The sequence below is a fragment of the Bubalus kerabau genome, chromosome 2 (genome assembly GCF_029407905.1).
Source record: "Bubalus kerabau isolate K-KA32 ecotype Philippines breed swamp buffalo chromosome 2, PCC_UOA_SB_1v2, whole genome shotgun sequence".
In the NCBI taxonomy this organism is placed as follows: Eukaryota; Metazoa; Chordata; class Mammalia; order Artiodactyla; family Bovidae; genus Bubalus; species Bubalus kerabau.
The window spans coordinates 145,609,227-145,625,479 of record NC_073625.1 but is presented as its reverse complement, the minus strand read 5'-3'; the positions used below and the strand labels follow the sequence as shown (position 1 = coordinate 145,625,479).

General features: G+C 37.5%; 1 protein-coding gene across 11 annotated transcripts in view; it reads right to left on the bottom strand.

Moving 5' to 3' along the window:
• GOLIM4 (golgi integral membrane protein 4) overlaps positions 1–16,253 on the bottom strand; it is an 84,010-nt gene that overhangs the window by 55,097 nt on the left and 12,660 nt on the right. For 2 of the 11 annotated variants that reach the window (XM_055569147.1, XM_055569149.1), the window contains exons 2-3: positions 5,765–5,904; positions 5,080–5,350 (exon numbers count right to left, since the gene is read on the bottom strand). The exons of 5 other annotated variants lie outside the window; for them this stretch is intronic. In XM_055569147.1, coding sequence (XP_055425122.1) covers positions 5,080–5,113 — 34 coding nt within the window. In that variant the 5' untranslated portion in view covers positions 5,114–5,350; positions 5,765–5,904. Of the gene's footprint in view, positions 1–5,047; positions 5,351–5,764; positions 5,905–14,723; positions 14,739–16,253 lie in introns of those variants that run through there. 4 more of the 11 variants (XM_055569146.1, XM_055569150.1, XM_055569148.1 and 1 more) reach the window with 3 other exon arrangements.

The window sequence follows — 16,253 nt, the reverse complement described above, 5'->3', positions numbered from 1 at the left end:
AATATGAATTATCATAGAACTGGGACAAATTTTAGTTAATATTCATGCTTGGTTCTTTCATCTTTGCTTTAGAATCTTGGGAACTCACTAGGTAAATTTTTGAACATTTTAAGGAACTCACTTTTGAGTTCTACTTTTAATGAAGATAATTTTGTGCTACTTTGTTACTTACTCCATGATAAAATAAAAACTACAGTACTTACACGTATCCTATCCCTTCAACACTACAAATTTATGAATTAGGAACTGCAGTTCCTGATTCAAAACAATAAACCTAGAAATATACATTAGATGGTTACCTAAATAAATAGCAGTATATGTAAGCAAATAAAAAATAGCACTAGTTATTACAGTTTTTCTTCTGAGGTTAACACACACATGCACACACACACATGATAAAAAAAAAGCCCAAAAAACAAAAAAATAAAACCCTCTGATCTAAACATAGCTGCCAATGTACTATCAACTTAGTAAATCATTCTTGTACTAAATGCGTGAGAAAAAACAACACAGGCATTTGAGGGGGAAAAAAAAGGCCAGGACTCATTTTAAAAACCAATACAATATTGTAAAGTAAAAAAAACAAAAAAACAAAAAAACATTCCTATAAAGCAGAAAGGAAAATTCTACACTATCAATACACAGAATATACATGATATTTATCTGAGGTTTACAAAGGGAGTATTTCCATTACCTTGCCTTTCGGAATTTCACGAATTTGAAAAGAACATAGATGAAATCTAACAAGAACATACTAATATTTTCTGGCCTGGTGTTTCACTAGGAATATACAGAAGTAATTTTATAATTTCTTAACTTCATAGCTAAGAAATAAAAGGTGTTATAAGCTTAATTTATCATTCTGAGTTAAAAGAATTTATCAACCTAGAGGGGTGAGATGGGGAGGGAGGTGGGAGAGAGGTTTAAAAGGAAAGGGATATATGTATACCTATGGCTGATTCATGTTGAGATTTGACAGAAAATAACAAAATTCTGTAAAGCAATTATCCTTCAGTTAAAAAAAAAAGAAGAAAAAAAGAAATTAACCTATGTAAGATAAAGCAAATATTGATAATTCATGAATGCATTTATCAGTTAGGCTTACATTCCTTATTGCAGTGGAAAACCCTGAAAGCAAATCAACAAAAATTACTGTGACTAAAATTTTTCTTTCAATATTCCAAGTCAGACAATAAAGTGAAAATAAAAATCTCTTACAATTTCACTTCGGAATGGTTCTATTTTTCAGAGAAACTTTTCCCTAAATTCTGAAAGCAGGTATATGATTTACTATTTTATATATTTATATATAAGTTTCTTGCAGGATAAAAAAACTTTAAAAAATAATCTGTTATTTTTTTTCTGTTTCCCTAATAAGATACTGCAATGTTGATTAAGTGAATGGCAGATTTTTTTAAGCCATAAGGGAAGCTTCATATCTATTCTTCTCATCCATTTAAAAATGATTTCTCTAAAACTTAAAATGGAAATACAAATAAAGTAAAACATCAACTTAAACAGGTCTAAAAAATCTTAAACTAGTAAAAATTGCCTTTAATTCTATATAAAGGCTGCTGCTGCTGCAACACTAAAATCTTAGAGCTAGCCCTGGTGGTTATTATGAGTGACTTTTTGTCTCTTGAAATTTTTCTGCACTTTTCAAATCTCTACATGAACATAAACTACTCTTAAATTTATATCATAATAATTATGTTGATGCTAATTTTACCATACCTTGACTAAATGGAGGATTTTTGTGTGTGTACTCATTTTCTAAAATAAAGGGAGAGATCAAAATCTATTGCCAAGTTCATTGCCGTGTCCAACAGACAGTATACAGTTAGCCGAATCTTCTTCATATCTGATCTACACTTCCAGCACTAGAGGAGACTATTGTTTCTAATGATGACCATTCTTAGCACTTAAGTAAAGCAATTAGTACAGTTTGGAATGTCTTTCAATAATATAACAGGAAATAAAAAGTAATTTAACTGATTTCTCTTTCTTTTATCAGAAAAACACCTGGCATACAGTTTTCAATATAATCTCAAATTCAACAGAATGGTTTAAATATACAGACCAGAAAACATATGGGTGGAGAAAGTGATACTTTTCCTATTTAACACTAACAACTGAATGTACCAGAATATGCCATTTCCTGGCTATTTCACTTAATTTTTACTGTTTTGATGTTTATAATCACTGAGTAAAATGAATTAACAATTGAAGCAGGAGTCTTTCAAAGATCATTCCAAAATATGCTTTGTGAGAGAAATAAAAATGCCTGTTAAAAAAAAAATCATGTCTTTTAATATGCTAAACTTACTCTCCCTAATGGAGATTTTAAAAGGGTGTCATTAGAGCTTTATATCCTATTTTTATTTTCTAAGTTGGAGTTATATAAAAACTTTGATGTAATGTAGTTAGTTTTCAAATATGAAGCCTTTGTATAGAAAGATGAAGTTACTTCAGTTCAGTTCAGTTGCTCAGTCGTGTCTGACTCTTTGCGAACCCATGAACCGCAGCACACCAGGCCTCCCTGTCCATCACCAACTCCCAGAGTTTACCCAAACTCGTGTCCACTGAGTCGGTGATGCCATCCAACCATCTCCTCCTCTGTCGCCCCTTCTCCTCCTGCCCTCAATCTTTCCCAGCATCAGGGTCTTTTCCAATGAGTCAGCTCTTCGCATCAGGTGGCCAAAGTATCGGAGCTTCAGCTTTAGCATCAGTCCTTCCAAAGAACACCCAGGACTGGTCTCCTTTAGGATGGACGGGTTGGATCTCCTTGCAGTCCAAGGGACTCTCAAGAGGCTTCTCCAACACCACAGTTCAAAAGCATCAATTCTTCGGCACTCAGCTTTCCTTATAGTCCATTCTCATATCCATACATGACTACTGGAAAAACCATAGCTACTACCTCACCATTAATATGGCAAATATTTTGTTTTTCTCTGTGTGTATTTTGTATATGTGCTCAGTCATCTCCAACTCTTTGAGACCCCATGGACTATAGGGCTGCCAGGCTCCTTTGTTAGCCTACAAAGGAATTTTTCAGGCAAGAACACTGGAGCGGGTTGCCATGCCCTCCTCCAGGGAATCTTCCAGACCCAGGGATTGAACCTGTGTCTCTTGCACCTCCTGCACTGCTGGTGGATTCTTTACCACTGCACCCCCTGGGAATTTGTTTTTCTAGAAGTTGTAACTGCCCAACTAATTAAAATGGAGGTGGAGTTGACTACCTTTTTCAAAATGTCTGCTATGTATTAGATAAAGAACTGATGTTTTCATTAGACTCATTAACTTCAGAGAGTAAATATAATCTCTACTTGAATAGGCAATCAAACAGGCTGAGTGGCTAGGTAACCAGTCAAAGCTTATCCAAGTGTTTAATTATGGAGTTCAAATTTGAACCCCAGGCTACAGTCATTTCAAATTTGCGGAAAGTGAATAGTTTCCTCATCTTCTTAAGTTTGCTGTTCACACTGTATCTTAAAGTCTGACATAATCATCCACCTCATCAAATACAGATTCACAGAATCTCTAAACTGTTGTAAAACCCAAAAAGAATTTTTTCTGGGGGCCATTCTGCAAGGCTTGTAAGATGCAGGATCTTAGTTACCTGACCAGGGATTGAACTTGTGCCTCCTACAGTGGAAACGAGGCATCCTAATCACTGGACTGCCAGGAAATCCCCTCAAATGAATTATTTTTAATACTCTCATCACCCAATGATATAATTAATCAAATAATGGCCTAATTTTCAACTCATGGAAACCACCTTCATTTTCATTAGGGTTATTAAAGAAGTAATTTTAAAAGAAAAACAATTTCTATGGCATGCCTAGACAGAGGCATGCAGCTTTATAACTTAAAAGGGAAAGCCTATTTATTCAATATAACACCTTTCTAATGAAAGAGTAAAATCATATTGTGAAAAAAACTGAAGTTAGGGAGTTCCCCTGACTTCTTTGCTTTTAGTAAGTTCACTCCTCTTAATGAGTGGAGGTTTCTTTCCCTAAATTATTAAATCTACTTTTAAGACCAATCCTTTAAAATAAAAAAAATCAACAGTGAAATAACAGCATTGTCTCCATCCTATAGGCCAGGAGCTGGCAGTATGGACTCCAGGTGGACCCAAAGATTGGTACCCAGGGCACATCTGCCACACACTGCTTCCAGCAGCCTCTTGCATCAGCAGAAGGATGAGGCCCAGTGGCACAGACTTAAGCATGACCTAATGAAGCCTTTCAGTTCATCATCAGAGGTTCCCAACACCCTGGCACACCTAGAGGAAATGGGAGTTGTGCTAAAGTGGAAAGAAAAGTGAATTTAAAGTGGACAGATTTTCATTCAGATTCCTTCTCTCATATACTACTTTTGTCACTCTGAATACAAAACCTTTCTGAACCTTATTCTTTTATTCCATAATGTAAGTAATACACCCTATTTCCATGTAGGGTACAAAATAGATACTCAATGAATTTTAGTTGAATTCAAAACAAGGGCTGAATCTTGGCATGACTCTCAAGGCATGAATGATGAATAAACACAAGAAATGCAACAGCTGAAAGAGAGCAACAGGAGTAAAGAAACTGGCATGGTGAGAAGTTACCAACGGGTCAGTGGAAACCACCCAGGAAGAAAACAAGGAAATACGGCAGCAGGAAGAGACCTAAACTGAAATGAGATGCTCTGGGGGGACACCAGACAATCCAGCAGGTACAGAGATGACCTGTTTTGCTTGATGACTAGAAGGGAATGCTGATTTCACTGATTTTGCTACTGAATGAGTCACAAGGGTGGGTAACCCAAGAAAATATGTGAGGGAGTGGAAAATATGTAAGTAATTACATGGATGTTGTAAAACTTACTTTAATTAAAAAATTCCTTGCTCTGAATGTTTTGTTAACTCTGAGTATGCACAAGGACTGATACATCTCCCCCAAGAAACCCCCACGGCTTTCTTCTTCTCAAGGGCTGAGCTGCCCCTGAATTCCACTGTTATAAATCCCAGGCAGGGAGTGAAATACCATGTAGCAGTTAATACCTGCTTCAGAGGATCAAATCTCTAAAGGATACCTAGAAAGTCCATCTTGGACTGTGCATTTTGCATCGGGCCAAGTTACTGGTACCAGTCTGCCGTGAAACTCAATCTTGGATTGCTCCCCAAATTGTGCTGACAATCAGGAAGGAAAGGCATCCGTAGGATTGGTCTTCCGAGTCCAGCCCAACACCGGGATAAACTAGGACATGCTTGTCCAAGTGTCACACATACGGACGCTGCTCACTGAAGCATCTGTCTCCAGGCACCAGTGGTGGAGTGTGAAGCCCAGTCCACCTGGTGGGATAACTGGGGAAGGAAGAGAGGGCGGAAGGAAGTTCATGCCAGGTAACATTCTAGGCCTTGAACATATTTACTCTTTACATCAATACTGTCAGATACATTTTAAAATAAGGCTCAGAAAGATTCAACCACTTGTTTACGGATATAAAACTAAAATTTGGCAGACTCATGAGTCAGTCTGACTTCAAAGCCAACTATGATACATTGATCAGAAACACAAAGTTCAACAGCAAACCTAAGTAAAACACCACCTAGTAAATAACAGAAGTTGTTAAAACACAGGTGAGTATGAGAAAGATGAAAATTATGAGCCAGAGAGCGCTAAACTAAAAATAAATCCTCCCTTAAAATGTAATTACTCGAAAACTCTTTTTGGAGTCTCATTTATTATTATACATAATTCTGGGACTTCTCTGGTACCTCAGTTGGTAAAGAATCCACCTGCAATGCAGGAGATCCCAGTTCGATTCCTGGACTGGGAAGATCCAGTGGAGAAAAGACAGGCTACCAACCCCAGTACTCTTCGGCTTCCTTGGTAGCTCAGCTGGTACAGAATCCACCTGCAAAGCAGGAGACCCTGGTTCAATTCCTGGGTTGGGAAGATCCCCTGGAGAAGGGAAAGGCTACCCACTTCAGTATTCTGGCCTGGAGAATTCCATGGACTGTACAGTCCATGGGGTCTCAGAGTCGGACATGACTGAGCGACTTCACTTTCACATACATAATTCTATCTAGTGTGGTAATTGGGCATTCAAGCCACAGCAAAATTAGATGAAGCAACTTTAAGGAGATGGAGACAGAAGGACTACCCTAACAAACTGGTAACACTGAAGAATGCTATAAACGTAATTACTACTTAGAGAACTAATCCCAAAGGTACACTGATTGAAGGCTGAAGTATGGGCAACTGTCTATATGCGATGACAACCATATATTATGAAATTAAATTTCCTGTATTTTTAGTCAATTCAGCAAGGTGATCTTTAACAATATATAACTTTAAAATATATGTAACTAAATAATTTACCATTTCTACTTCTGTAGAACAAGCTTCCTGACTTTGTGTTGTTCAGAAAATAGTTTCATTCCTTCTTACATTCTGAGCATGCTAAAAGAAACACAATATTATATAGCACAAAATAACATGCTGACCCTAAGACCTAAAGAAGACCTTCTATTGTGAAGCCTCTCCCAATTTTCACCCTGCCTCCCACCCTGCCATCTCCTCCTCTTTTACTTTACTTGTTCTCATATGGCACACACCAGAGTCCGCCCTTCATCACTAAAAGGACTCCTGGGCAGGTAAAGACCATGTCTTATTTGGTTTGTAACTTCAGAGCATTTAGCACAGTGCCTTCTACATAAGGTAACTCAGAAAATAATAAACTGATGAAATTTATGTTCAGTACACCAAGTTTTAGAAACAGTGATACATGTAAAAACAACTTCCCATATGAAATGGTTAAAATAAAACTTTCAGGGCTCAAAAAGGGAAACTTTTTTTTTTTCAAATAATGATCTACTATATTTATCAAATAAAATTTATCATTTATCAAATAATGATCTACTATATTTCAGGCATTGTTCTAAGCCCAAGGATTATTAAATAGTGGACATGAAATATCAGTTTTTTGAATTCAAGGGTCTCATACTCTCATAAAGGAAGACAGACAGACAAGATACAATTAACAAGGAGACACAATATGGGATTTCAGGGGTCATTAGTGTAAATAATGAGAGAGAAAGTACTTGGGTGGATGAACTCTCATCACTGTTCAGCTATTCCCTTATCAAGGAAGAGACCCAGCTATGACTTTTAAACACTGCTCAGAGGTTAAAAAAAAAGAAACACGCAGGCTTCTCAAAAGTAACCAATGCAATTCTCATGGGCTGCTATAGTAGCCAGCCTTCCAGATGGCCCCCTATGACACCCCCAACCTCCTGGTAATCATACCCTTGTGTACTCTGCTCCAACACTGTACCAGGGATGTGACTAATAGCATCCAATACAAGTGGATTAGGTTACAAAAGACTGGCTTCTGTGTTGGGCTCTTCCTCTGTTAGATCCCTCACTGTGTGGGGGATGCCACATCAGGAGGACACTCGGGCAATCTATGGAAGGGCATTCCCTTGCGAAAACAGAGGTATCTCACCAATAGGGAGGAGCTGAAGCCTGCCAGCAGCTTCCTCCTGAGTCAACTGCAGCCCAGCCAACTGTCTGGGTCCAGCAATTCATGACCCTCAGGAAAATGTGTGGAATAGTTAATGGTTACATGTGTTTGTTACGTGAAAGCAGAAAGTTTGGGGATAATTTGTTATGGAGTAAACAAAGCTAACACAGCTGCCTTTGTAGGAGCTGGCATCAAAGCTGAGGCTTGAATAAAAAATGTCAGTCAATGATGAAGAGATTCTCAGGGAAGAAGCAACCAGATAAGATGGACTAGCAGGTTTAAAGACTCTGAGAAGGCCGTGAGCTTGGAGGGTCACTGCAACAGCTAAAAGGCCCATGTTGTCAGAAACTTGTTGGTACAACTAAGTGGCAATAGAAAAGTTCCTCTACAGAGAAATGGAAAATAACATTACCTAACTTATATTTTACAAAGAATAATCTTTATAAACTACTGAGCTACCATGTGGGAGGTAAGGGTGGAAGCAAAAAAACCAGGTAGAAGCCTACTGCAATCAGCCCAATCAAGAGAGGACAGTGAATCAGACTAGGACGTTAGAAATAGTACAGGTTAGTAAGAGGCAGGATATGTATTTTGAAAGTAGGGTCAACACAACTATAAAAAATAATCCATGTAGTCTACACCATGCCAGTAGGTGTTCTGAGTGACCTGGATAACACCAGAACAGACCTAGAAAGAGGGGAAATTAGATATAATCGAGTGAGACACAATTCAAAGTTCAAGACATAATTCTGGGTATGATACTTAAAAAACTGTAATTTCTTGCAGTTAAAATGCTATGGGGCCTGGTAAGACTCTTCTCTTTACAAAATAATTACTCAGAAATGTTCTTTTTGGTGTCTGTTCCAATTGATGCCAATCAGACTTTTTTTTTTTTAGTACTTAAGCAATCAATTAGCAGAGTTAAAAAATAAATAAATAAAAAGAGATGAAGGAAAACTAAAGCCAGATTTTCTTTCCACATTAACGTAGTCCCAAAAGAACAAAGTTAATAACAAGAAGTATTTCTTTAAGTTAAAGAATAAATACAGGGTAACTGGCCAATTATTCACTGGTTTCATAGAGTATTAGTTTCACTAACTGGCTCTTAACAAGAATCTACATGTTCCTACTCTGAAAACTTTCTGAGCAGGCATTGTTCACAAAAAGTACAGAAATAAACTTGTCGGAAAAAAAAAAAAAACAAAACTGCCTCTTCTTACTGCTTTTTCTAGTGTAAGCACAAAAAGCATGTCAGGACGACTCAGGAAATTAACCATTTCCAAATTAAGGCCATTATTTGTGTACCAAGGGACCAGCCTTCAGCTTCCCTTTTTTAGCAAAAAATTCTGATAGTCTCAAGCTGAAACATGTAAAAAGTAAAAATATAAATAAATTGCTACTAGGATTATATAACTAAGGACCAGTATCATTCGTAAGTGATGAGACATATACACACACATACATACAATCATACACAATCTCACATTAAATGGAAGGAATCAGTAAATACGCAGGGCTTCCCTGGTGGTTCACTGGTTAAGAGTCTGCCTGGCAAAGCAGGGGACGCTAGTTCAATCCCTGGGCTGAAGATCCCACATACTGTGGAGCAACTAAGCCCACGTGCTGCAAGTGCAGAGCCCGCGCCCCAGGCCCAAAGCCACAGCTACTGCGCCCACGTGCCGCAACTACTGCAGAGGAGTCACCGCAACGAGAGGCCCACAGGCTGTGACTGGAGTAGCCCCCACTCACTGGAGAAAAGCCTGCACAGCAAGGAAGACCCAGCACAGCCAGAGACAACTAACTAAATAAAAGATTATTTAAAAATTAAGAAAATAGGCAACTTGAAAAATGCTTAAAATTAGATATATCTATTAAAAATATAGAAAGAAAAACAGCAAGACTGACAAAAAGGCTATCTATTTCTCTCAATTTTCCGTAGTTTTCCCACAAAGCCTTGGGTATAAAAGTATAAAGTGAAGTAAGCCAGAAAGAAAAACACCAATACGGTATACTAACGCATATATATGGAATTTAGAAAGATGGTAACAATAACCCTGTGTACGAGACAGCAAAAGAGACACTGATGTATAGAACAGTCTTATGGACTCTGTGGGAGAGGGAGAGGGTGGGAAGATTTGGGAGAATGGCATTGAAACAAGTAAAACATGTATGAAACGAGTTGCCAGTCCAGGTTCAATGCACGATACTGGATGCTTGGGGCTGGTGCACTGGGACGACCCAGAGGGATGGTGTGGGGAGGGAGGAGGGAGGAGGGTTCAGGATGGGGAACACATGTATTATATACCTGTGGCAGATTCATTTTGATATTTGGCAAAACTAATACAATTTTGTAAAGTTTAAAAATATAATAAAATTAAAAAAAAATAAAGCCTTGGGTATAAAAAGATATAGTTGCCATAGTAGGTGCTAGAACCTTCAAATAAATACTAGTGGCATAATTTTTCATTTAATTTTTTTAAAGAAAAGAATCCCCGTGGATATATAATGAATATTTTTTAAAAGCCAAGCATTATTTGAATATCTACAAGAAGTCTACAAAGAATTTTAAATGCCCAAACTTATCCATGGGTCCATGTTCTAAATTGTTCTAGCTTTTTTAAAAAACTAGTAAACTAGTATATAAGACTGAATCCTTTATTTTATCACATCTGCTTTTGCTGCTAAAATCACCATATTAAACATTGAAATACTTCAGCATAGAAGTTCTACTAATTCTATGTCACTGAAAGAGCAGTCATAAAAACCTAACAGATAAGCCTTCAGCTTTAAAGGATAATTCATTTACGTTCTATCTCTTAATGGCAGCACCTATAAAATTATATCCTCTGAGAAAGTCTATGGACAGCAGGTGCTTCAGAAAAGTTTGTTGACTGAAGAAAAAAGGAACATATTTACCTATTGCCTTTTGTTTATAATTTCTGCTACATGTCTTTTCATTATGAACTCATACCTTTTGCCTAGAAAACCAAATATGATTAAAACCATGTTTTTTGTTGTTGTTTAGTTGCTAAGTTATGTCTGATTCTTAATGTTAATCACTGTTAATTTTTGAAAAAGTCTATGTCAAATCACCATAAAATGTTTCTTCAAATGAAAGAAGCTTTCTTCTTTTATCTCACACTGTACCAATTTTGAAATTGACTCTGGTAGATGGGGTCATCACTCCGAATTTTTTTAACCTTCATTACTGTAATTATATACCCACAGCCTGCCAACCACAGAGTAGTGCTTACTGTTGTGGGCAGAGTACTCTTCCGCCCCCCAGTCCATCAGTGTTGGGACTGACCATGCATCTTGCTTGGCCAATGAGGTTTCAAAAAGACAGTGAGCCAGTTCCAAGTTTGTCTACTCCTTAGGTTCAGATAAATCAGGCTGGGTCAAGTCCAGGCCACAATGTTCAAATCACAGACAAGCAGTAAGCATGAATATGTCTGCTCTTTTAAGTAACAGTCTTTTGAACTGTTAGAAAACAAAAAAATACTGATGTTCAGTATCTTTATATGGCTACTCATGTAACGTTAGTTGCATCAAATCACACCTGTTTGGATTACCTATCCTAAATTCATAACAGTAATTTTCCTGGACTATCTTCTGTTTCAGAAAACAGAATCATAAATCTTTTCAACTAAAAAAAATTAAAGAAAATGTCATGGAAAGACATTTGTTCTATGTAGTCTAATTTTCAGAGATAAACTATAATATATTGAATGGGCTATATTTTAAGGAACCGAAGTTATAATTTTTTAATCTCAGATGTCTCTACTAAACAATTCTCTAAGTGTACTGAAGGTATTTCCCTAAATACCTGATAAGATTCCAGAACCACCCATATGGTTTTTTGAGCAGTTTCTGAATAGCTTCCCTTCGAAACTTCACAGGTGTAAACTAAGTAGTGTTGGGGATGGGAGCCAGTATAAATAACTAAAAATCTGAAATTAAAGAAGAGTTTAGTACATACAAGCTTATTACCTTTGAATACTAATACTTCTAGGGACTGCCTGAATCACAAGATAGGAAATATCTGTTAAATCTGTGGCTAGGAGGATATACTCCTCAGTGATTTAGAAATCTATTCTTTTAAAAAACTAGGGTAGATTCTGGTTAACATAAATATCTTATTAATTTTTTTCTATCATAATTTGTATAAAGACAAACTGTAGCATAGCACAACACAAGTTCTATTATGACAAGTTATAAAAGTAACATTATTGAATGTTCATGAATCAATTCCAAGAACATTGCCTTTTTAGCCATTTATATGTAATAAAGCAAACTCTAGTGTGAAAACTGTGTAGTAATAAATTGCTGAGCATGTCACTACAAATAATTCTTATTTTCATTATTGTTCACTTAAGCTAGCGTCTCAGAATTTAAAAATGACATTATTCTAGTTTAGAAATATTCTTAAGGCTAGTTCAACCACCCACCAGATATCTGAGTTAACTCTTTAACACTCCTCTTAAATGCTTAGCTATCCTCTGGACACTTCTAGTGAGAGGCAATGTTTCCAAATCAAGGGATTGTGAACATGTTTCAGGAAATTAGCAAAAAGGAAGAATCAGGCCTGATGTAATTTTAAGTTTTTAAATTAATTACTTTAAAATGACCCTTTTGCACAGTACAAATGGAAAAAGAATGTAGCAGAAGAACAGAAATGATGGTGAACAGAGAAAAGATAAGTCAGCTCACATCTGGACAGATCCCTAGGCAGCTTATCATTATCCTTGGCTGAACAATGACACCAATGCTTGCATTTTGAATGTTAAGTTTTAGTTGCTTTTATTTCTGGTCATATTTTTTAATTTGTAGTGGTAATAGTCCAGTGCATACAGACAGGATGCATAAGGATATTAAATTAGCATTAACAGAGGAGAAATACTAAAATAACAACTTGCACTCAAATGCACTCAAAATAGACCTTAAGCTATAGTCATTGAGGACATTAAGTAGTTACTAACCCTTAAAAAAAAAGTCAAAAGGAACTAGAGCATTCATAGCAGCAGACCTATTACTCAAATGCTTATCAATCACAGAATGGATAAATTGTGATAGACTTATAATATGGCATACTAAAAGAAGTGAGCAATCTATAACTACATGTAATAGCTTGGATGAATCTCACAATGCTAAGAAAAAGAACTGTTTGATTCATTTGTTTGATTTCATTGATGTAAAATATAAAAACAGGCAAAATCAATTCATAGCAATTATCCTTAGGGAGTGAAGAACAGTTCATGACTGCAAGGGGCTCAAGGAAACTTCTGGGATGCTGGTGGTGTTGCATTTTGATCAGGTTGCTGGTTATACAATGAGATACAATATGCAACTAATTTTAGACTAATATACATTTGTGACAAAATAAAATACAATGTTATTTTGAATATGTTAAAAATTATTTTCTTAAATAATTCAGAGACAACTAATGGTCAGTATCACTTAAAATGAGAAAATAATTTTAGCCTTTATATATCATGAACATTAACTGTATTATCTTTAAAATTACCTTTATTATATGACCACTATAACACACAAAGCTAAATTTTTATTTGCATAAAGTCACCTCTGTACATGTGCCATGCAAGAAGGAGGAAAAATACACTCCTAGAGGAGTTTGAGAGATTGTCTGGTACAAAGAAAAGGTTTTGAGAATTAGAAGAAAATTTGGGCAACACTTTATAAAGTATTGATAATAAAGAAAAAATATGGTTAGAACTGTGGTTATCAGCTGATACATTCCAGATTTTCCACCAACAAGCTGTGTGACCTCTGTCAGGTCAACACCATCCAACAGAAATACACCATGAACCACATTTGCAATTTTTAGAGTTCTGCAGCCACATTTTAAAAAGTACAAAGTATACATGCATTGCAATAATATCTAATAATTAATAACTATTAATATCTAATAATTCAATAATATCTAACATGACCCAAGAGTTAATCGAAATATAGTACCACCAAAACGATAAAGCTGTGCTTAGCTGAAAAATATTTCACAGTGCTTCAGCTTTAAATTTTAAGTTTAAATAAATTAAAATATGAAATTCCACTCAGTCACACACTTTCAGTGCTTTTTCCACACAGCACCAGTGGCTACCACACAGGATGGCACAGTTGTCAGGTCATTTGATCTCTCTGAGGCTTGCCTTTTTCATTGATAAATGAAATAAGTTATTCGAGAGGAAGAATTCTAGTGGAAATTTTGCCAACTGAAGCCTGCATGCCCCACTCAAAGCGCAAGCCACACAAGAATGCTGACCAGGGTCAAGAGATCCTATGACTTTTCAAACAGTCTGAAATCTAGATGTTTACATAAAATATCTTTCTTTTTCCATGTAGACAACTACCTTGAAATTTTTCCGGGCACTGTGTGGGCCAAACCAAAACATATCCATATGTTTCTCTTTGCAACCTGGTTTCTACAAACATTCTTTCCTGCTTTTCCAATCTGTGACTTATTTAGGAGTGATTTGGCTTCTACATCTGGAAGCTAAAAAACACAGCTGGAGAACCAGTTGACCGGAGAACTTCAAAGCCCCCCTGTACAGAGCCTGTGGTGAAAGTTCCATAGCAGGATCTGGGTGTGGGCTTCAGTTCAGTCCAGTCACTCAGTCGTGTCTCTTTGAGACCCCATGAACTGCAGCACGCCAGGCCTCCCTGTCCATCACCAACTCCCAGAGTTCACCCAAACTCATGTGCATCGAGTTGGTGATGCCATCCAGCCATCTCATCCTCTGTCGTCCCCTTCTCCTCCTGCCCCCAATCCCTCCCAGCATCAGAGTCTTTTCCAATGAGTCAACTCTTCGCATGAGGTGGCCAAAGTACTGGAGTTTCAGCTTTAGCATCATTCCTTCCAAAGAGCACCCAGGACTGATCTCCTTTAGTTTACCCCTGTCTATAACCCAGGTTGCAGAGGAGTCTGAGAAAGAACCATCCAAATGTTAAGGGACTGCTTAAGCCCCTAATATTGGACAAAGGACAATGTGCCAGAGAGAGATGAGAAGTGTGGGGGAGCCAAGTTCACCACGGTGACTATCACTCTTATTACCCTGGGATCCAATCCTATGGATCCTGCCTCCATCCTCCGAGCACTTGTGATGCAGAAAGGAGCAAGGGAAACATGCCACTGAGTAAGTAGAAAGCTGCAGAGTGGAGTAGGAAGTGGGAGCATGAGCAGCCAGCAGTACCTTCCATGGACCCAGAGATGGGAAGTGATGGGGGATGGCAGGTGGGCGCCAAAGAGACAAGTTCTCAAGTCGAGCTGAGTCACCATCTGGGGCTATTCTTAATTCTGAGGAGGCAAAGTCAGAAACTCAATTTTGTGAATAGATACTGTCAAAACCTCCTTTTATCAAGAGTTGCAGGGTGATGTAGCTTTGGAAACTGAGGATTAGTAAAAGCCCTGAAATAGGCTTCAAGTAATTTGAGCATTAATCCCAAGTGTGTCACTGTCTTGCTGTGTGATTTCTGTTTCCCCAAATTTAAAATGAAAAAATTGTTGCATATTGCTTTAAATATCATGAATATAAAGCAATCTGAAAAGCCTAAATTTCTCATGTGATAACAAGACATTCTTTTATTATTTACTAAGCAATTACTAATGGGTTTTGCAGGTGGCTCAGTGGTAAAGAATCTTCCTGCCAATGCAGAAGACACAGGTTCGATCCCTGGGTTGGGAATATCCTCTGGAGAAGGAAATGGCAACCCACTCCAATATTCTTGCTTGGGAAATCCCATGGACAGAGGAGCCTAATGGGGTACAGTTCCTGGGGTCACAAAAAGAGTTGGACACAACGTAAAGACTAAACAGCAATAAGCAATTACTAGTAGATTCTAGAAATGCAATTTATGAAATGTCATTTAAATCTCTAATCAGGAGTCTTACACTTAAGGGGGGTGGTAGGGATTTGGGCTTTAGAGGAACAGCATTGAGCATTGACAACCCCTTTACAAATAGAGGATTCATGAGGCAGAATCAGAGAAGGTAAAATTCCAAGATGGACTTAAAAAAACCTCAGAAGGAGGAATTTGCCCTTAAGTAGTAGTTCTTAACCTTTTTCAGGTCACTGATGCTTTGAGGATCTGATAAAAGCTATGACTTCTGTCTTGGAAAAAGGCACATATACAAAATTGACATAAATTTTCAGAAAGTTCATGGACCTCTCACTGATCCCAAATTGAAAACGCCACCCTTGAGGAAGAGAGGGTCACAGACAAGACACACAACATAGTCTCAGGACTGAGTTGTTGCCTGGTAGGAGGCAGTTTTGAGATCAGCTGGAGGCCTACCATAAAAACTAAGCAGTCTTTCTTTAAAAGCTCAGCCTCTGCTCAAAGTATTGGTACTGTTGGGCCCTCAGATGAAGACTTCTTGGAGGCTAAAAACAGGGCCTCTCATGTACTCATAAATACCATCATTCTAGCTAACTGGGTTAGTAGCTACTGTTTCCTTGGGTGGTATCAACAGAAAAGAGCATCCTCTGGCTTAATCCATATGGACCCTAACCAACCTGAGTAGCAAAAGGTAAATAAGAAAAACACAACTTGCAGACTGTTAAGTCTCCCTAAGAACTACACTGTACCCTATAGAACACACAGGGAATTTTCTATGTGTTCGGACACAGAACGAAGACCATATGTCTCAAGGGACTTCAATCTATGAGGGTATCACTAAGACATGAGGCCCACAGCAACCTAGCCTAACAGTGAGGATCATG